The sequence below is a fragment of the Haemorhous mexicanus genome, chromosome 27 (assembly GCF_027477595.1).
Source record: "Haemorhous mexicanus isolate bHaeMex1 chromosome 27, bHaeMex1.pri, whole genome shotgun sequence".
NCBI classification, from domain to species: Eukaryota; Metazoa; Chordata; class Aves; order Passeriformes; family Fringillidae; genus Haemorhous; species Haemorhous mexicanus.
The window spans coordinates 3,121,061-3,142,274 of NC_082367.1; the positions used below are offsets into that span (position 1 = coordinate 3,121,061).

Consider the following 21,214-nt stretch of genomic DNA (forward strand, 5'->3'; position numbering starts at 1 on the left):
TAAAAACAATTTCCCACCCAGTTATAGCCACCAGTCTCATCAGGATGTGTTTGAAAAGCCTCCAGCAGGAGCTGAGCAGAGCTGGTCTCAGCTGGATACCACTCTCAACGAGAAATGCCGTGGCAAAGGGTCATGTTTCTTCAGAAAAAAAGTATCTTCAATAGCTCAGGAAGTTATTAGTGTCTGCTAACAATAAGAGCTTTGGATTGATTCAATAGATGCTCATTTTAATTGTAAAATGCCAGTAATGAGAAATGTGCCATCCAATGACTCATTTTTCCCTTGTAAAAATTATTGGACATTTTTATTAGTTTTACAAATGACAGGACCTCGTATTTCTGAGAACACTTTATACAAGCCTTGCACAAGCCCACTCTCATAAAAGCGTGTCTGTGGTGACATCCAGAGCCACAAGAAGGGGAGCGGTAGAAAGGCCCAAAGTGGTGAGGACAGCCCACAAGTGGAACTGGCAGGACCGAACCCCAAGAGGGTGGGAAGGGGTGGATACAGCACCGGAGACATGAGCCCCGGCACTCCTTCCCAGCAGTGCCTTTCTGGAGAGGCACGGGGCAGGCAGGGGGATGGGTGCCAGCCGGCGCCCGCAGGTCTGCCCGGCGCGGAGCCCCGGCTCGGGGCAGCCGCCGCGGCGCTGAGCGGCCGCCTGGGCGGGCGATGTGCGGGGCGCAGGGAGGGCAGGAGCCAGCCCCGGCCGAGCAGAGCTGAGCCAGGTAAGCGCCGTGCCACGGCACCGGACAGGGCGGCACCACGGAACTGCGCTCCCGCGGAGCCGCTCGCCCCGCGCCCCCGGTGCGACCTATCCCGGCGTTATCTGTGCCCCCGGTGCGATCTATCCCGGCGTTATCTGTGCCCCCGGTGCGATCTATCCCGGCGTTATCTGTGCCCCCGGTGCGATCTATCCCAGCTCCCGGTGCGACCTATCCCGGCGTTATCTGTGCCCCCGGTGCGATCTATCCCAGGTCCCGGTGCGATCTATCCCAGCTCCCGGTGCGATTTATCCCGGCGTTATCTGTGCCCCCGGTGCGACCTATCCCGGCGTTATCTGTGCCCCCGGTGCGACCTATCCCGGCGTTATCTGTGCTCCCGATGCGATCTATCCCGGCGTTATCTGTGCCCCCGGTGCGATCTATCCCGGCGTTATCTGTGCTCCCGGTGCGATCTATCCCGGCGTTATCTGTGCCCCCGGTGCGATCTATCCCGGCGTTATCTGTGCCCCCGGTGCCATCTATCCCAGCTCCCGGTGCGATCTATCCTGGCGTTATCTGTGCCCCCGGTGCGATCTATCCCAGCTCCCGGTGCGATCTATCCCAGCTCCCGGTGCGATTTATCCCGGCGTTATCTGTGCCCCCGGTGCGATCTATCCCGGCGTTATCTGTGCTCCCCAATGAGATCTATCCCTGAGTTATCTGTGCCCCCGGCGCTATCATCCCTGAGTTTTCTGCGATCCTCTGTGCCATCATCCCGAATTTATCTGTGCCCCCGGTGCGATCTATTCCGGATTTATCTGTGCCCCCGGTGCGATCTATCCCTGAGTTATCTGTGCCTCCGGTGCGATCATCCCGGAGTTTTCTGCACTCCCCGGTGCGATCTATCCCTGAGTTATCTGTGCCCCCGGTACGATCATCCCGGAGTTTTCTGCACTCCCCGGTGCCATCTATCCCGGCGTTATCTGTGCTCGGAGAGCCGGGCCCCGAGCAGCGCCGGGCTCGCCTGCCCTGGCTTTGCGAGAAGCACGAAAAGGGGTCAAGCGCGGCCAAGGGGACGGGGGCAGGGACATCCCGGAGCAGCCCGGCTGCGGGAGCAGCGCTGCTGGACTGCGGCTGGACGGGCTGGAGGGGAGCGCCGGCATCACGTTCCTCCTGCTCCGGAGAACAGCGGAGCTGCTTTGGCCAGAGTGTGCTCTTTTTAAAAAAAAAAAAAAAAAATCCAAGCGATTTCCCATGGAGAATTAATTTGCACAAGGTGGGGGGAGGGGGGGAATGTAGTTTTTAGAGAATTTGTCATTTCAGCGTTTCATTTCTCCTCCCTTGCTGACATTATTTGTATTTTTGTTTACGTCTCCTCGTGAGAAGTCATCTGTGACTCTGCATAGTGCACTGCGAGCTGGCATGATATGACATAATGCAAGAGCTGAGATAGCCCAACACTGCTATTTTAGTTTGGAGGATATTTTAAACTTTAAGTTATCCAGGAAATTTCTGAAATATTTGTCTTCATTCCAAGCCAGAACAAAAACAATTTTTGAAATGTCGGAAGTTCCCGTGGAACAAGTAGCAAGAGCTTCCAGCTCTGCCACCGTGCGTGGCAGGGCAGCAGGAGGGGAGGCCCCAGCCCTTCGCAGGAGAGTGCCAGTGGGCACTGGAGAGCAGGGAATGGCTTTCTGTGTCCCAGGACATCCCAGGAGGCATCTCTGGTGACTTTACAAACCCTCTCTGGTTTGTGGGGCTCCAGCCTAGAGAGGGAGAGGCTCAGCGGGGCTGCAGACAGGAACCGCCGGCCCCAAAGCTGAGCTTACCAAGGCTGGGCTGCTCTGGGATAGGCTGGGCTCTGCAGGGCTGCAGGCAGAAACTGCCGGCCCCAAAGCTGAGCTTACCAAGGTTGAGCTGCTGTAGGATAGGCTGGGCTCTGCAGGGCTGCAGGAGGCACTGGCCTCAAAGCTGAGCTTACCAAGGTTGAGCTGCTGTAGGATAGGCTGGGCTCGGTGGGGCTGCAGGAGGCACTGGCCCCAAAGCTGAGCTTACCAAGGCTGGGCTGCTGTAGGATAGGCTGGGCTCTGCAGGGCTGCAGGCAGGAGTCACCAGCCCCAAAGCTGAGCTTACCAAGGTTGAGCTGCTCTAGGATAGGCTGGGCTCTGCGGGGCTGCAGGAGGCACTGGCCCCAAAGCTGAGCTTACCAAGGCTGGGCTGCTGTAGGATAGGCTGGGCTCTGCGGGGCTGCAGGCAGGAACTGCCGGCCCCAAAGCTGGGCTTACCAAGGCTGGGCTGCTGTGGGATAGGCTGGGCTCTGCAGGGCTGCAGGCAGAAACTGCTGGCCCCAAAGCTGAGCTTACCAAGGTTGAGCTGCTCTGGGATAGGCTGGGCTCTGCAGGGCTGCAGGCAGGAACTGCCGGCCCCAAAGCTGAGCTTACCAAGGCTGGGCTGCTGTAGGATAGGCTGGGCTCTGCAGGGCTGCAGGAGGCACTGGCCCCAAAGCTGAGCTTACCAAGGCTGGGCTGCTGTAGGATAGGCTGGGCTCGGTGGGGCTGCAGGAGGCACCAGCCCCAAAGCTGAGCTTACCAAGGCTGGGCTGCTGTAGGATAGGCTGGGCTCTGCAGGGCTGCAGGAGGCACTGGCCCCAAAGCTGAGCTTACCAAGGCTGGGCTGCTGTAGGATAGGCTGGGCTCTGCAGGGCTGCAGGAGGCACTGGCCCCAAAGCTGAGCTTACCAAGGCTGGGCTGCTGTAGGATAGGCTGGGCTCTGCGGGGCTGCAGGAGGCACTGGCCCCAAAGCTGAGCTTACCAAGGCTGAGCTGCTGTGGGATAGGCTGGGCTCTGCAGGGCTGCAGGAGGCACTGGCCTCAAAGCTGAGCTTACCAAGGTTGAGCTGCTGTAGGATAGGCTGGGCTCTGCAGGGCTGCAGGAGGCACTGGCCCCAAAGCTGGGCTTACCAAGGCTGAGCTGCTGTAGGATAGGCTGGGCTCTGCAGGGCTGCAGGAGGCACTGGCCCCAAAGCTGAGCTTACCAAGGCTGAGCTGCTGTAGGATAGGCTGGGCTCTGCAGGGCTGAAGGCAGGAACTGTCGGCCCCAAAGCTGAGCTTACCAAGGCTGGGCTGCTGTAGGATAGGCTGGGCTCTGCAGGGCTGCAGGCAGGAGTCACCAGCCCCAAAGCTGAGCTTACCAAGGCTGGGCTGCCGTAGGATAGGCTGGGCTCTGCAGGGCTGCAGGAGGCACTGGCCCCAAAGCTGAGCTTACCAAGGCTGGGCTGCTGTAGGATAGGCTGGGCTCTGCGGGGCTGCAGGAGGCCGGGGTCCACACTCCGTGTCTGGCTGGAAAGTGCTCTCAGGTTCCCAAAGTCTTCGCCTTTGCCTCTGCGCTGAGACACTCAATCCTCAGAGCTTTGTTTTGTGTACTCTGGGAGCTGACAATTTGTAAAGACACGCTGCTGGGCTAATCCTCCATCAGCTCCTGGAGCGGGGAGCAGCTGGAGCTGGCAGCTCTCTCCCTTCTCCCACTCCAGCCTGCTGCAGAGGCGAGTGCCTGTAGCAGTAGCTCCCAGGTTTTGACTTAAACGCAAAGCAGAGCAGCAGCTCGGCAGCCGGCGGCCGGGACCACACAGGCACCTGGTGCTGGGCCAGCCGGGCACCGCCAGGTGGCCACGCCGGCCGTGCCAGCCAGCCCTGAGTGCCACACGGGTCCTGGCGGGGATGCCAGCCCCGGTGCTGAGCTCAGCTCGGCTCCCCGCTGCCCTGTGCCCTGGGGAGCTCTCAGGGAAGGGAGCTCTTCCCACAGGGTGGTTTGCTGCTGGTGCACTGAGCATCAGGGAAGTGATGAAATTGAGATTCTGGGAAAGAATCCTCATTGTGCAGGAGATATCACAAAGAGGCAAAGGGCCAAGGGTCCCTTGTCACCCATGTACTGATCTCTCCCACAGCCCAGTGGGGTCTTCTGTGTTTGGGGGAGCTGGGTGTCCATCAGACATCCCTGGACAGCCCCATCACAAAGAGGCAAAGGGCCCAGGGTCCCTTGTCACCCATGTACTGATCTCACCCACAGCCCAGTGGGGTATTCTGTGTCTGGGGGGCCCTGGGAAACTGTGGCAGCTGAGTGTCCATCAGGGAAGGCACCAGTGCCATTGCTTGGCATGGGCAAGGCCTCAGATCTCAGCAAAACTCATTTTTAAGCTGCCTGGGGTCTGTCAGAGCAAATGAGTTGCAGTTTCAGCAGCCACTTGCTCCTGGTTTAACCCTGGGAAAGCAACTGTGTTACAAATATTTACCTGATGAGGTAAGCCATCACTATCCTTGAAACTTACATTAAAAAGTACTGGACTAGAGCATCTTGTGGGTTTTGCTTTTTTCCCCTGCTGATTTGTTTCACAATATGCCAGAGGCATGGCTTGAGTTAGGGCTTTGGCAGGGGCTTTTATCATGATTGATATAGTGGAGGATAGAAAAGAAATTTGGTTATCAGAGGATGCCAGAACTCAACTTCCTAGCACATACATTCAATAATGCAAAAATTCTCCTTTAAAGGTCTCCTTAGAACAAATCCCAGTCATCACAAAACCCATGGAGATAAATTAAATTACATTTTAATAGTGGAGAATTCATTCCTGGGCCAGGCACAGCAGTGAAAGTATGTTCTCTCTTAGGCAAAAGTAGCCTCATCTCCCATCAAAATTCTGAATGTTACCAGATGAAAAACTTAATTGGAAATGAAACCCCAAAGCTCCCAGGGCAGAGGCACCATGAGAGACTGCCCCACCTCGTGCTCCCCTGCCCCACAGCTGCCCTGGCTGTGTTCTTGCTTGTCCTGCCCTGTTCTGGGGTGGTGTGCCTCCTGAAAAAGCCAGGCTTGGCCTGTCTCTGCTTCAGGCTGTTGTCCTGTAGATATTTAAAATACATCTCTCTCTCAGGCTGTTGTCCTGTAGATATTTAAAATACATCTCTCTCTCAGGCTGTTGTCCTGTAGATATTTAAAATACATCTCTCTCTCAGGCTGTTGTCCTGTAGATATTTAAAATACATCTCTCTCAGGCTGTTGTCCTGTAGATATTTAAAATACATCTCTCTCTCAGGCTGTTGTCCTGTAGATATTTAAAATACATCTCTCTCTCAGGCTGTTGTCCTGTAGATATTTATAATCCATGCAATGCAGGTAGGGGTGTCTGAAGTGTGTGGTGTGTGCACTTGGTGCCTGGCTGGGGATGATGGGCAGTAAGGAGGGCTGGTGGCACAGGGAGATGTGGGGTGAGGTGATCCAGGGGCTGCTGGGTGGGAAATGGATTTGTAGAAAGTTCTTAGGGTCTGGCAGAAGGCCCACACAGTATCTGTGTGCAAACTTTGAGCTGAGAAAAGGGCATTGTCTGGCACTGCTGTGGGCTGCAGGCTGGGCCAGCCTCTCCTCCAGGTGCCCATGATGATTGCATCCAAAAACTGGAAGGGGCCAAAAGGCAGAAAGAGACAGGGCAGAGCTGCCATGGTGGTGCCATGGTCCCTCCCCTAGGGAGCCTTCCCCTCCTCATCCTCCCCTTGCTCAGCTCTGGCAGCCTGAGCCTTGCTCCCTGCCCAGCCTCCTCCATCCCAGCCTCACCCTGCAGTGCCAGGCTGGGCCTCTCTCTCCTCCATGTCTGTACAGTGACCAAAACCCCCGGGCAGAATTAGCTCCTTGCTCAGTGCTGCATCCAATTAATTATACAGTTTAAGACACAATATGTGGACATTCCCCATCCACACCAGCAAAGCTCTTGGCTCTGCTGGAGAGTTCTGCAGGACTGCTGCATGGCAGAAGGGGGCTGAGCACAGCAGACATGCACCCTTGGGAGAGTGCCAAGCTGTAATTAGAGTAATTACATGTAATTAATATGTTCTGCAAGTGGCTCAGATACAGCAGAGTGAGCACATCTCTAACTGCTTTTGCACAGGGCTCCCCTCCAGGTGTTTGCTGCTGATCTGTTCAGCTGCTCTCAGTGCAGCGAGGCTCCTGGGCCAGCCTGGAGGGGTCCCTGCCCAGGGGACACACCTCCACTGCTGATGAGGACACACAGACAGGCACTTCCCACCACTGCTGTTGAGCCAGGACAACCCAGGGCACCAGCATCTACTCTGTGGGCAAGCAGGAAGCTCCAGCTCATGCCTGGGGCACTCCCAAACTGCCCCAGCATCCCAAAATCACCCCAGGGCCCCAAAACTGCTGCAGGTCCCTTCTGCTGCAGCCTGCTCTCTGTGGGCACAGCTGGGTCAGCAAGGAGCTCTGTGGCACTGCCAGGGCCAGCCCAGGATTCAGGAGCTCTGTGGCACTGCCAGGGCCAGCCCAGGATTCAGGAGCTCTGTGGCACTGCCAGGGCCAGCCCAGGCTGCAGGAGCTCTGTGGCACTGCCAGTGCCAATGACAGCCCAGGATTCAGGAGCTCTGTGGCACTGCCAGTGCCAATGCCAGCCCAAGATTCAGGAGCTCTGTGGCACTGCCAGTGCCAATGACAGCCCAGGATTCAGGAGCTCTGTGGCACTGCCAGTGCCAGCCCAGGCTGCAGGAGCTCTGTGGCACTGTGGCACTGCCAGTGCCAGCCCAGGATGCTCTGGCTGTGGCAGGTGACCCACAGGACTCCCAAAGTTGTCCCCACACACGGATGGGAGCCCCCAACAATTCCAGGCTTCCTGCATGTCCTGCCTGTGGGGTTTTGTCACACATGATGTCCCACATCTGGGACTCACCAGTTGGAGATGGCAGTGCTATTTCCATGTTGAACTGTAACTTTTTTACCCCCAGCCGTTCCAGGGCTTACAACTATTGTGTGGGGTTTTTAATGTTGCAAGAATTTATATTGGGAAAAAAAGTGCTTTTTTTTCTTTTTTTTTTTTTTTCCTCTATGCCTTGGGAAATGTCATCCAGCAGGAATGTTCCCAAGAGCTGATCATGGCTGAGAGAAGGATGGGCTTGAGCAGGGGCTGCATGCCCAGCTCCCATGCCTGTCCCAGTCTCCCAGGACTGGCTCCCAGGGCTGTGGCTCCCTTGGGTGCCCCATCCGTGCTCCTCAAGCTCTGCCCGTGCTCCTCAGGGACATCTGCAGCAGCAGCAGAGGCAGGAGGGAGGGAGCAGATGCCTGCAGAGGGACAAGCTGCTCACAAAGCCACTCCTGCTGCAGGGGCTCTTGGTTTCATGTCCTCCTGGCTGTGCCAGTGGCCTCTTCCACTTCCAGCTCTGGATGGAGTTTACAAGAAATGCTGGAAGTCCCAGCCCTGTGATGTGTCATCATTCAAGCTTCTCCTTCATAGTATCCCAAAGTAATTTATTTTTCCCAAGCATCAAAGCCCCCTGAGCAATGCTGGGAGAGGCAGGGCTTCCCCCCAAGCCCTGGTGGCTCCTGCAGCCCTCTGCCCTGCTTGGGGGGCTGGACACCCACCCTGGGACAGAGATGGCTTCAGGTGGGGCCAGGGGAGGCAGAGCTGGGGCAGGATGAGAGTGCAGATCTTCCCCCTGAAAATACAAGAGAGGTGGGTGGGGATTGCCCTGCTGTGAGGGTGCTAAGGCTTTTCCAGGCTCAGCATCACTTCACAGATCACTTCCAGGAGCAGGTACCAAAGGAAAAAAGAATAATAACGAGAAAGAAAAAGCGAGGAGACGTGAGTCTGCATCTCCCTCTCTTCTGCCAGGATTCAGAGGCACCCTCCACCCCCTGGCATGCCAGGGGCACTGGGGATGCAGGCAGAGCATCTCCTCAGGCCTCTGTGCTCAGGGGATCCCCCTGTTCCCCTGTGCTGCTGCCCTCCCCAGCTGCATGAGCTTTGCAGAGGGAATTTAACAGGAAAGCTGCAGCAGCTCCTGCCTCTACAAACACAGCCTGCTGCTGTCCCTGCCAGCACTCCGTGCTGCTTTGCCTCAAGGAATCTGTGACATCCGTCCTGCTGTGATCTGTAACAATATTGGGATTAAATTAGCTTCCCTGAGCTGCAGAGAGGTCAGTGGGCAAGGCCCCTGGTTAATCCAGCAGGCCAGAGAGAACAGAAGCCTCCCTGCACTGGGAAAGGAAAACAAGGGGGTCTGTTTGCAATCCGTGCAGCTAATTCAAACAGCATTCCTCAAACAACAGGGGAAAGGGCCTTGGGAGCAAATGGGAAAGGAGCATTTCCCAACATGCACAGAAAGCTGCTCCTTGGGGAGAGGGGAATGTCCAGACTGCACAGACAGGGTGCCAGCAGACATGCCAGGGCCTGGAGAGGGGTCTGAACAGCGAGGTGGGGCACGCAGGAGCCACCCCTGCCCTGGGCATGGCAAGCCCAGAGCAGAACAGTCCTGCTGGGCCCCTCCCGAGCAGCCCAGGGGGCAGGGGGTGCTCCTGCCTGCCCCACATCGGGGTGGGATGGGGCACCTCACCCCCACCTCCGGGGTGACAGGGTCCTGCTGTGCTGACACCTACAGAGTCACACTGGAGGAGTTGGTGTGGCTGTGCAGCTGTGCTGAGATAAGAAAAGGGCATTCACAATATCCTGAATAATGCTGGTTGTCTGATGTACTCACAAGCAAAAGGAAATTCTGATTTAAGACCAGCTCCAGTCTATACTCACAGGGCTCTGTCTCAGTCTCTGTTTCTCTCTTCCCCACCCTCTGTCTCTTATTTCCCAATTTGTAGAGAGAATACTTGAGTCATGTTACAGAATGGCCTGGCACCTCTGGCACTGCTGTGGGCTGCAGGCTGGGCCAGCCTCTCCTCCAGGTGCCCATGATGATGGCATCCAAAAACTGGAAGGGGCCAAAAGGCAGAAAGAGACAGGGCAGAGCTGCCATGGTGGTGCCATGGTCCCTCCCCTAGGAAGCCTTCCCCTCCTCATCCTCCCCATCCTGGCCTCCCCTGGGCCAGCTGTGGCTCTCAGCAGCAGCCTGGGATGAGGATGGGGGACAATCCCCATGGAGGGGCTCCCAGCAGGGATGGAGAGGCTCCCAGCTTGGGATGAGGATGGGGGCAATCCCTGATGGAGAGGACAGGGATGAGCTTGGGGACAATCCCCATGGAGGGGCTCCCAGCAGGGATGAGGATGAGGATGAAGATGAGGATGAGGATGAGGATGAGGATGAAGATGAGGATGAGGAGGGGGACAATCCCCATGGAGAGGCTCCCACAGGAGCCTGCAGCAGGGGCTGCAGGGAAGCCCAGGCTTGCTCGGGGAGCAGAGGCATGCCTGGGTGATCCTGCCAGGAAGCCAACTCCACATCCTCTGGCTCTCCCATCTCTGTATCAGCTGTGATCCCTGTGCCTGACCCTGTGAGCCCTGCCAGGAGCACAGGCATGGCCTTGCAGCCAGGGCAAGAGGGGAGGCAGTGGGCAGGCACCAGCAGAACCGTGCTCCTGAGACCCTGCTGACATTCAGGGGCTGTTACAAACTGCCTGGGCTATCAGTCATCCTGCAGAGAGAACCTCAGAGCAGAAGAACCCTCAGAGAACCCTCAGAGAACCCTCAGAACCCTCAGAACCCTCAGAGAACCCTCAGAGAACTCTCAGAACCCTCAGAGAACCCTCAGAACCCTCAGAGAACTCTCAGAGAACCCTCAGAGAACCCTCAGAGAACTCTCAGAGCAGCACCAGCAGAACTGTGTTCCTGAGACCCTGCTGATGTTCAGGTGCTGTTACAAACTGCCTGGGCTATCACTCATCCTGCAGAGAGAACCTCAGAGCAGCAGAACCCTCAGAGAACTCTCAGAACCCTCAGAGAACCCTCAGAGAACCCTCAGAGAACCCTCAGAACCCTCAGAACCCTCAGAGAACCCTCAGAGAACTCTCAGAACCCTCAGAGAACCCTCAGAGAACCCTCAGAACCCTCAGAGAACCTTCAGAGAACCCTCAGAGAACCCTCAGAGAACTCTCAGAGAACCCTCAGAGAACCCTCAGAACCCTCAGAGAACCCTCAGAGAACCCTCAGAGAACTCTCAGAGCCACACCAGCAGAACTGTGCTCCTGAGACCCTGCTGATGTTCAGGTGCTGTTACAAACTGCCTGGGCTATCACTCATCCTGCAGCAGAAACCCCAGAGCAGCAGCAGAAAAGACCTCATGTCCAGTCTGGGAGTGTCACAGACACTTCAGGACAGACTCACTTTCCTCCTGCTTCCTCTGTGAGTGTCTTTTCTGCTTTTTGCTTATGCTGAGATACTAACAAAGGCTGAGGAGGCACCAGGGATGAGAAATGCACTTTCTGTGCCAGCTGGGAATTTGTGGGCACTGGGAGGGTTAATGTGGGTCTGAAAGAAGCTGTGGGGCTCAGTGCTGGACCTGCCTGGTGCAGACCTGGGTACAGCCACAGCCCCCCTGTCCTCAGCTGCACCAGGTGAGGGACATGGCTCCTGGTGTCCCTGCAGCCCCTGGGCAGGGTCAGCCTTCCATGGGGACAAGAGAGGCAGAGGGTTTTTGCAAAGCAGGAACTCTAGAGGGATGAAATTGGACCGAAATATTGCAGGTTTGTAATGTGGAGGAGAAGCATGTCCTTTAAGGTGGGCTAGGGGATGTGGGGGAATTGGCACTCCCACAGAAGCAGAGTGGGGTTGTCCCCTCAGAGCCACTGTGCCAAGCCAGAGGAGCCCAGGGAACCCACTGTGGGTGTCAAGGAACCCTCTGCTTTCCATCTGGAGCAGCTTGGCCTCTTCTCCTGCTAACCCAGGGAATTTCATGTCCTTTTGTAGTGGAGAGAAACAACCTGTTTGGGATTAATTTGGGATCAGCCTCAAGAGCCATTAGCTAAAGCAAACCAGGCCTGTAAATGAGCTGCTGGCAGAGGGGGAGGAAATGAAGGACTTGGTGCTGGGTTTATTGTGAATTTTAGTGTGAGGTTCACACTAAAATTGCAGATTTCTCTGCAATGACACTGAGTGTGTCCCTTTGCCTTCAGCCAGCCCCACTGCTCTGTTGGCTGGTTCCTGCTGTGCTGGTAGCCCTGCTGCTGCCATGGGGCTGCCAGCATTGCCAGCACAGAGCTCTGATGTTGGGTTTAGTGCTCAGTTAGGAACCTGATCTACAGCTGTCAGCTGAGGCTGCACCACTCCAGTATCAGACAGGAGGTTTGGCTGCTCAATGTGCATGAAATACAGATTTTGGGCTCACCAGATTTTTACTCATGCACTCAATGGAGTGATGTCCTGACAATGTTTGATGGCACTTGAGAATTTCCTAGAATAGAAAGTTTTAAAAAAAGCTCTAAATGTAAATAGGAAAAGGTCTTGGATATGGAGACTTGCAGCAGGGACTGCTCAGCATGTGCCAGCAAGCAGCACACACTCACCACACTCCTGTGAGACAGCAAAGACCTCAGGGACATCGTTCACAAATAGGAAACGAGGGACCTTTAACGAGGTGCCAAGGAGAGTTCAGGATGAATAAAACATCCAAGTACATGAGCACTACCACACACAGCACAAAGGGAAAGCTGCAGAAAGGGTGAGTTTCCCCTCTTGCCTGAGTTTGGGTTGTTTTGCCCCTCTGTGTCCACAGCTGCCCCCACACGAGCTCTGTGTGAGGAATTCATGAGGGTCTCTGGGTCTGGGGGGTGCTTGGTGCCCTGTTCTGTTCCCACACCCCTGCCCTCCTCTTCCTCAGGGCTGTCAGGTCCATTCTGAGGCACTGGGCACTCCGGGGCTGGTGCCAGCAGCTGTCAGGGACACTCGGGGACCTGCCTTCAGTGGGGGCTCCAGGCCAGCAGAGTACTGAAGGGGAACTGCCCTGGCCCCAGCAGGGGACCCAGGAGGGATCCAGGAGCCACCCCGGGGCTCCCCACATGGTTTAAAGGAGCCTGGGCCCTCTGGCTGCCAGCTCAGAGCCCTGCCAGCCCGGGGAGCCTCCCCAGGACACTGCCAGGGCACACCATGCCAGGGGGCTGCCTGGCAGCTTGTCACCCACCCCTGGGACAGCTCTCCAGGGCACCAGGGCTCTGGGCAGAGCCCCACGGCCCCGAGCAGCACATCAGCCCTGTGAGGACGGGAGATGAGGGTCACTCATGGCTGCTGGCCCTCGGGAGGCTGGTGGCCACCAGCTCCTCTGTGTGGTCTGTACAGGAGCACTGGCCAGGGTCCAGCGTGGCTCCTGGGAACACCTGAGCCCCTGTGCAGGATCTGCTCACCCCAGCAGGCAAGGTGGGGCTCAGGGAAGGTGCCTGAGCACTGATGTCCCCTGTTCCCCCACACAGAGCAGGCTCTGCCCTGTGTCCACCCTGGAGTGCAGGTGGAGGAGGGAAAGGGAGCTGGCAGCACAGGGAGGAGAGCTCCCAGGCTGCTCAGGGGTGCTGCAGGGCAGCTGTGCCAGGCAGTCCCACCACAGCCATGCTGCTCTCCTGAGCAGGAGTGTTTCCTCCTGCTGCACAGCCAGCAGTGGAAAAACAAGCAGGCTCTGAGCTCTTTGCCTTCATGCCTTCCCCCCTCCAGAGGATAATAAGCTGCTTTTAATATCTGACATGTTTATTAACAGATGCAGTTGTGACAGCTGATGACTTCATATGCCACTTACCACTAAAATGTTAGTAATAACTCGGAATTAGCTGTCATAAATAAAAAAGACTACAAAGACAACTGGATGGTGTGTCACTCTGCAGTAATTTACTGAGACCCTGTTGGCTCTGGATGCGAGGCTGGAAGGTCCTTTGTGGAGCTCCAGTCCGGGTTTTGCAACAGTCACAATATTTTGGCTGGATATTGTCTTAGGAGGTGGTACTAGTGGGGTGGAATTCCCTCATGCTGGAGTTTGCACTGGATGCCTTTACAAAGCTGGATACTCTGGTAATAATAATAATAATAAAAAGCCCCCTAGCCGGTGGATGGGGACGGAGCCTGCGGCTCGAGAGCAGGATTTATGAACGTGCAAACTGCTCTGATATGATCACAAACTTTCTGCTTTGCCTGCACAGGGAGCAGCGTGGGCTGATGGAGCAGGAGCCAGCCCGGGCGATCGTTAGGAGCTGAGATCCTGCACATCGCAGAAGGGTTTGTTCCTCTGTGCCAAACCCGCGACCCCCTTAGAAACCCGCCCGAACAAACGAGCCACCAAAACATCCAAACGCACCGGGCTTCTCCATGAACTCGCCATGAATCTATTTTTCATTTTTTTTGACAGAAACGTGCGCGTAACTTTCTCTGGAGGAACTGAGGAATTTTGTAGTTGTTCTTGTAGCATTTTAAATCTGAGAACCCGGTAGAGTCTTTTCCGCAGTGATGAGGGAGTGACAAGTTGAAGGTAAGGGCTTCGGCATGCATGTTTGTGTCCATGGAGCTTTTGCGATGCGGGCTGCTAATGAAGAACCCGAGCCGTGTCAGCATCTGCCCGCGGGCTTGCCTTGTGCAACGTGGATAATGAGCGCAGACAATGAGAGCTGTGCGGAATCACAGCACCATCTGTGGGATCCCCTTCCTCCCTCCCTCGCTCGCTCCCTCCCCTCCCCCGAGCTGCTGGGGCTTGCAGGGGAGCTGGGCTGCTCTCTGTGTCCCCTGGCACCGCGTTACCATCCGGGCTGGGGACAGGGACAGAGGGAGCTGGGCTGCTCATCTGGAGCTCCTGGCTGGTTCCGGGCCAGCTGTGGGGTCCAGCTGTGCCCTCTGCCCTCCCTCTGGTGCCAGGCACAGGGGCGATGGGAGGAAGGACAGGTAATTTGCGGCTGGCTCAGTCCTGCTGTGGCTGCACCTAAGGCGAGGCTGCTGCCACGCACCCATGGGGGCACGGAGAGCGCGGGGTAAGTACAGCTGGAATGGGGGATCCGCGGGGAGATAATTAATGGGGATGATGGCAGTAATTAGAGGTGCTGATAATGTGCAGGGAAGTGCTGCTGGATGCAGTGAGGGGTCAGTGAGGGCTCCTGCAGCCCGGCTGGGACACTGCTCCCCAAGGGTCAAGGTGGCTTCAGCCTCGGTGCTGGGGGTCACTGGGCTTGGAGTGTTTTATAGTCTCAGGCTTGTCTGGTCCCCTGAACGGCCCTGGGTACCCAGGAGGGGCGTTCAGGTGGTGGGGTTTGGGTTTAAAGAGACACTTACAGTGAAAGGCATTAAAATAGGGTAATACTGGCAGAAGAAAATGCCAAGGCACACGTGGAGCCTCCACTCTGCTGCACGGGGGTCAGCAGGTACCCACACAAAAAAATCTGTCACCTGAAGGTCTGTCAGCTTGGGGCAGTGCTTACGGTGCTCTGTGGGGCGGCCAGGTCTGTGCTGAGATGTCCCAGGGACTGAATGCAGTGAAACCTCTCCCTGGAGGGTTCTCCATCCACAGGGATTCTGTCTGAGCTCTGCTGGTGACCCTGGAGCAGGTGAACTCCTGACTCCATCACTCACCTGCGGGGCCAGGACTGTGCAGGCTGGGTGGGAGGATGGCGGCAGCACCGCGGGGCTGGCAATGCCAGGGCTGCAACATGCCTGGAAACCACCCTGGAAAAAGGCTCGTTTGAGCTGGATCGGCTCCCCGGCCCCTGCGCGGCCGCTGCGAGAGCAGCAGCACCACCCTGAGGGACGCGGCAGGGAGGAGCCGGGAGCAGGCACCCGCTCGGGAAATGCAGGGCAGGGATGCCCTGAGCACGGCTAAAACCTCTGCAGATGCAGGGATGCCCTGAACACAGCCAAAAGCTCTGGGGATGCAGGGCAGGGATGCCCTGAGCACAGCCAAAAGCTCTGGAGACGCAGGGCAGGGATGCCCTGAGCACAGCCAAAAGCTCTGGAGATGCAGGGATGCCCTGAGCACTGCCAAAAGCTCTGGAGATGCAGGGCAGGGATGCCCTGAGCACAGCCAAAAGCTCTGGAGATGCAGGGATGCCCTGAGCATGGCCAAAACCTCTGCAGATGCAGGGCAGAGATGCCCTGAGCACGGCCAAAACCTCTGCAGATGCAGAGCAGGGATGTCCTGAGCACTGCCAAAAGCTCTGGAGATGCAGGGATGCCCTGAGCACTGCCAAAAGCTCTGGAGATGCAGGGCAGGGATGTCCTGAGCACTGCCAAGCCCAGCTGGCTGTGCCACCGTGTGCAGGCAGCAGCTGAGCCCAGCACAACCCCACATTTCCATCAGCCAAGCCAGATGTGAGCTGGCACAGCCCTTCCTGGACTGTGAGGCTGGGATTGGTGAGCAATAGAGCCAAAGGGCAGGTGAACCCTCCTGGCCTATGGGGACAGCCCTGGAGGGGGACAGAGGGGACCATGCAGCTGAGGCAGGTGGCAGTGGCAGCAGAGACCCTTCCCCGTGCCCTGTGAGGGTGACCTGTCATCCTGCCAAGGATGGAAGTGCCTGGTTTTGCCTAAGACCAGTCAAATACCTACAGGTTTCCTGTCATGCCCACCACCAACCTCCTCCAGAGAGATCCTCAGGGGCAGCAGGGCAAGGTGGGCTGGCTGCAGGATCCTTTGCAAGCCACCCTGAGCACTGCCAGGCCTGCAGAGCTCAGACCTTGCTCCCCTTGCCCTAGTGCTGCAGGGGGCTGTCATCCCACAAAAAGGCAGAGTTTGGGTGGGCTCAGTCCAGGCTGGCAGCAGCAACTGGTCTGGAGGACACCCTGGCTGCCTGCTCACTCCTGCTCTGTCCTGTCACATGCCCAGAGCTGGGGCTGTGGGTTATTTTCCCCAGTTTATTTTCCTCTGCTACTGGAGCTGGTGCTACTCCTGGCTCTTCAGGGCTCAGTGATGTCTGGGAGAGCCAGAGCACTGGGGATCCCCTCAGGAAGCTCCTCTTGGCAGATGGCTCCTGTGCACATGGCCATCAGGAAGCCCCAGGTGTGCTCAGGGCTTTGCTTCAGGCTCTGGCAGCTCAGCGCAGCAGCTCGTGGCTCATCAGGCCCCTGTGAGCCTGGAAGTTTGTGTTTACCAAGCTGGCAGGCAGGGTCTGAGGTGGAAGGAGCTGTGAGCCCTCGTTTGCATGCATTTCCAGAGAAATAAGAGGAAAATCGGGTCTTGAGCTGCATGTGTGCACTTGTTGCAGGATGAGCCTCAGCACTGCTGTGTGTGCTTCTGGGTCTGTGTCAGACCCCCCTGCTGCCACCCCCAGGGCTAGCCCTGACACGGTGTGTGTCCATCCCCTGCTCAGCAACGTGCCTTTAGGGAGCCCTTTTGGGGGAAAAGCCAGATTTTCAGTGCCCTGCTCTGTGCTACCCCAAATTGGGCTGCTCTGTTCCCTGGTCTGAAATTTGGTTGTGCTGTTCTGGTGAGTTACTGATGTGCAGGAGGCTCAAACCCACCCGAGCTGTGCCCAGCACACACAGGATTGCTGCTCCTCTCACTGCAGTGAGACCCTCAGAGCACAGAGCTGTGCCTGCTGTGCCCAGCACACACAGGATTGCTGCTCCCTTGGCTGCAGTCAGATCCTCAGAGCACAGAGCTGTGCCTGCTGTGCCCAGCACACACAGGATTGCTGTGCCCAGCACACACAGGATTGCTGCTCCCATTACTGCAGTCAGACCCTCAGAGCACAGAGCTGTGCCTGCTGTGCCCAGCACACACAGGATTGCTGCTCCTCTCACTGCAGTCAGACCCTCAGAGCACAGAGCTGTGCCTGCTGTACCCAGCACACACAGGATTGCTGCTCCTCTCACTGCAGTGAGATCCTCAGAGCACAGAGCTGTGCCTGCTGTGCCCAGCACACACAGGATTGCTGCTCCTCTCACTGCAGTCAGACCCTCAGAGCACAGAGCTGTGCCTGCTGTGCCCAGCACACACAGGATTGCTGCTCCTCTCACTGCAGTCAGACCCTCAGAGCACAGAGCTGTGCCTGCTGTGCCCAGCACACACAGGATTGCTGCTCCCTTGGCTGCAGTCAGACCCTCAGAGCACAGAGCTGTGCCTGCTGTGCCCAGCACACACAGGATTGCTGCTCCCATTACTGCAGTCAGACCCTCAGAGCACAGAGCTGTGCCTGCTGTGCCCAGCACACACAGGATTGCTGCTCCTCTCACTGCAGTCAGACCCTCAGAGCACAGAGCTGTGCCTGCTGTGCCCAGCACACACAGGATTGCTGCTCCCTTGGCTGCAGTCAGACCCTCAGAGCACAGAGCTGTGCCTGCTGTGCCCAACACACACAGGATTGCTGCTCCTCTCACTGCAGTCAGATCCTCAGAGCACAGAGCTGTGCCTGCTGTGCCCAGCACACACAGGATTGCTGCTCCCATTACTGCAGTCAGACCCTCAGAGCATAGAGCTGTGCCTGCTGTGCCCAGCACACACAGGATTGCTGCTCCTCTCACTGCAGTCAGACCCTCAGAGCACAGAGCTGTGCCTGCTGTGCCCAGCACACACAGGATTGCTGCACCCATTACTGCAGTCAGATCCTCAGAGCACAGAGCTGTGCCTGCTGTGCCCAGCACACACAGGATTGCTGCACCCATTACTGCAGTCAGACCCTCAGAGCACAGAGCTGTGCCTGCTGTGCCCAGCACACACAGGATTGCTGCTCCTCTCACTGCAGTCAGACCCTCAGAGCACAGAGCTGTGCCTGCTGTGCCCAGCACACACAGGATTGCTGCTCCCTTGGCTGCAGTCAGACCCTCAGAGCACAGAGCTGTGCCTGCTGTGCCCAGCACACACAGGATTGCTGCTCCTCTCACTGCAGTCAGACCCTCAGAGCACAGAGCTGTGCCTGCTGTGCCCAGCACACACAGGATTGCTGCTCCTCTCACTGCAGTCAGATCCTCAGAGCACAGAGCTGTTCCTGCCAGGGTGATTCCAGTGCAGCTCCAGCTGCTGCTCTGGTTCTGTGGAGAAGCAGCAGGCACAGATCCTGCAGCCTGCCTGCCTCAGGGCTCTGCCTCCTCCTCCTTCTCCAGAGCAGCCTGTGTGCTGGCATGAGGGCCATGGGAATCCCCCTGTAAAACATTTCCTGATGTTTTACAGGGCTGAAGCACTCTGCTCCTGGAGGGAGGCCTGTGGCACTATGGTTTCTTGAAGCAGCTACTGTGGGGCACTGAGCTGGAGCTGCTGGCCCTGGAGCAGCTCCCACTGCCAGGGCAGGGCACAGGGATGGCCAAGAGCAGCAGCCCCTCCTCAGTTTGTCACAGCACAGGGAATGCAGTGCAGGAGCTGGTGGAGGAAGTCAGACCTCAGCAATGCTGTGGATAGCTCTGCTGCCAGATTGGGCTTTTATTATTTTTATTTTTTCAGTGAAGTTTATGGGTTGGGGATTTTGCAGAACTTGGCGCTGGGATCTGCTATCAAATGAAGACCTTCTGGTTTGGAAATTTGACTTAATGCAGCCCTCTTTTATTGCTTCAAGGATTGAGCAGAACAAAGTGGCTCTGCCTGTGCATGTGCAGAGAGGTTTGCCAGAGGCACGTGAGACACCCTGTGGCAGCTGGGATGGCTGAGCCAAGCCTGGTGGGACCTTCCACTGCTGAGGGGTTCACAGAGCTGCTCCTGGAGCATCAGCCCTGCCAGCCCTCGGGAGCACAGCAGCACAGAGGGACTTTCCCAAAGAGAATGAGGGCCCAAACCTGCTCCCTCAGCCCTTCCCTGCCACGGCAGGGCTGGTGGAGCAGGCAGGGAGCTCTGCCATGGGGACACCAGCACAGGGCACAGGGCACAGGCAGGGCAGGCAGCGGGCTCAGGGAGCACCAGCAGCGTGGGCACATCCCTGGGTGCTGTGGAGCAGGGACAAGGGATAACCAGGGATAACCAGCTGCCATCTCTGGTGTTTGAGGGGCCTGTTGAAAGCTCCACAAAGGCTGGCTGGGGAGTGAGCAGTGTGGAGCTGCTGCTGCCACCCACAACCTTCCAGAGCAGGACTCTGCCCTGGGGCTGGAGGCTTTGGGATGCTGTGTCCTGGGGCTGGGAGCCCTCAGGGTGATGTATCCTGGGGCTGGAGGCTTTGGGATGGTGTGTCCTGGGGCTGGAGGCTTTGGGGTGCTGTGTCCTGGGTGTTGGAGGCTTTGGGATGCTGTGTCCTGGGTGCTGGAGGCTTTGGGATGGTGTGTCCTGGGCGTTGGAGGCTTTGGAGTGCTGTGTCCTGGGTGCTGGAGGCTTTGGGGTGCTGTGTCCTGGGTGTTGGAGGCTTTGGGATGCTGTGTCCTGGGTGCTGGAGGCTTTGGGATGCTGTGTGCTGAGTGTTGGAGGCTTTGGGGTGGTGTGTCCTGGGTGCTGGAGGCTTTGGGATGCTGTGTGCTGAGTGTTGGAGGCTTTGGGGTGGTGTGTCCTGGGTGCTGTCCCCTGGACTGGGGCTGGGAGATGTGAGACCAAACAAACCCTGCAAAACCATGACTCCTCCTGCAGGAAGCCACTTTGTGCATATTCACACAGAGGAAATTCAAATTCTCTATCCAGCTCCTGGAAACCCAAACTCCCCAGCTCACAGCTGGGCTGTTGGCAGCGACCTGGCAGTTCCCAGGGGTTCATTCCTGCTGCTGCTGTGTGTCTGTCCTGCCTCCAGCATCTGGTCCTTCTCTCCAAGGCTCAGTAAACCTTTGGAGAGCCTGTTTACATTTGGGATCCCTGGTACATTCAGCAAGAGGCAATATATCAGCAATTTAGTTATTGTGGATTAGGTCTCAAATATCCTGGGGATATAATGTTGGTCTTTCTCACCTTGTGTGTAGGAGTACTAATGGCAAATTATCTGGATGGTTTACATTTTCTGGCTTGTATTGGAGCTCCCAAGGACCAATTTATCCTGATTGAATTGCAAACAAGGCTTAGTGCCATCTCAGATTCAGGGGCCAGGTCTCTCCATAAATGAACTCAGAACAATTCAGGTTACCCCAAATTCTTCCTGTGGATTGGATAATGGCATAAATCCTGCGAATGTTTAGACTGGAAATTGTTTGTAGCAACCCGAGCTTGACTGATGGCTGCAGTAACAGAAAGAATCATAACTCGTGTCCTGCAGTGAGGGTGGGGAAGGCAGTCCAGCCAGACAGCTCATCACAGACCCCCAGGTGCTCGTGGGGGGATTTGGAGACCCGTGGATTGTGTGTGACCTGCCAGGACAGCACCTGGCATGCCGGTGGCCTTTCTGTGCTGAGGCAGCAGCTGTGGCCAAGGCCAGGCTCTCTTTGGGCTACACAGCAAGGAAACCAGGAGGGAGAAGCGTGTGCTCGCTTGGTGTGTGCTGCAGCCTCAAGGTTTCCCATGGCGCTCCCTGCCCCGGCTGCCCTCAGCGATGGGTCCGTGGTGCTGGCACGAGTTTCACGCTGGCTCTTGGCACACCGGGGCCGTGTTTGCTCCCTGAGCACATCCATCCCCGCTGCTGTCCCCACGCCGGGGGGCTGTGCCCAGGCTGGGAGTGTTGTGGAAACGCGGCGTGTGCTTCCCGCGGCCGCGCTGCGCCCGCAAAGCCGCCGCAATTGAACACCGGGGGCGGCAGCGGAGCTCCTTCGGGACACTTCGGGCTGTGCCGCACTGATGCCATCCATCCCCAGCGGGCTGTGGCCGTGCTGGCCATGGGGACTGTCCCGCGGCACCTGTCCGAGGGACCCTGCTGCCCCCAGGTCCCGCACAAGTGCGGAGGAGCTGCGGGGATCCCCCTCTGCTCAGCTCCCTGGATACTCCGCCAGCCCGCCTGAAACACTTGACAGTGT

General features: G+C 57.2%; 1 protein-coding gene across 3 annotated transcripts in view; it reads left to right on the forward strand.

The window, feature by feature from the left end:
- Window positions 1-520: 520 nt before the first annotated feature.
- Window positions 521-21,214, forward strand: part of RSPO1 (R-spondin 1) — a 32,023-nt gene continuing 11,329 nt past the window's right edge. Inside the window, exons 1-3 of one of the 3 annotated variants that reach the window (XM_059868696.1) lie at window positions 13,317-13,466; window positions 13,595-13,670; window positions 13,801-13,920. Coding sequence is in view for 1 of the 3 variants with exons in the window: in XM_059868699.1 (XP_059724682.1) it covers window positions 521-728 (208 nt within the window). In the remaining 2 variants the exon portion in view is untranslated. Of the gene's footprint in view, window positions 729-13,316; window positions 13,467-13,594; window positions 13,671-13,800; window positions 13,921-14,151; window positions 14,414-21,214 lie in introns of those variants that run through there. The other 2 variants (XM_059868699.1, XM_059868698.1) reach the window with 2 other exon arrangements.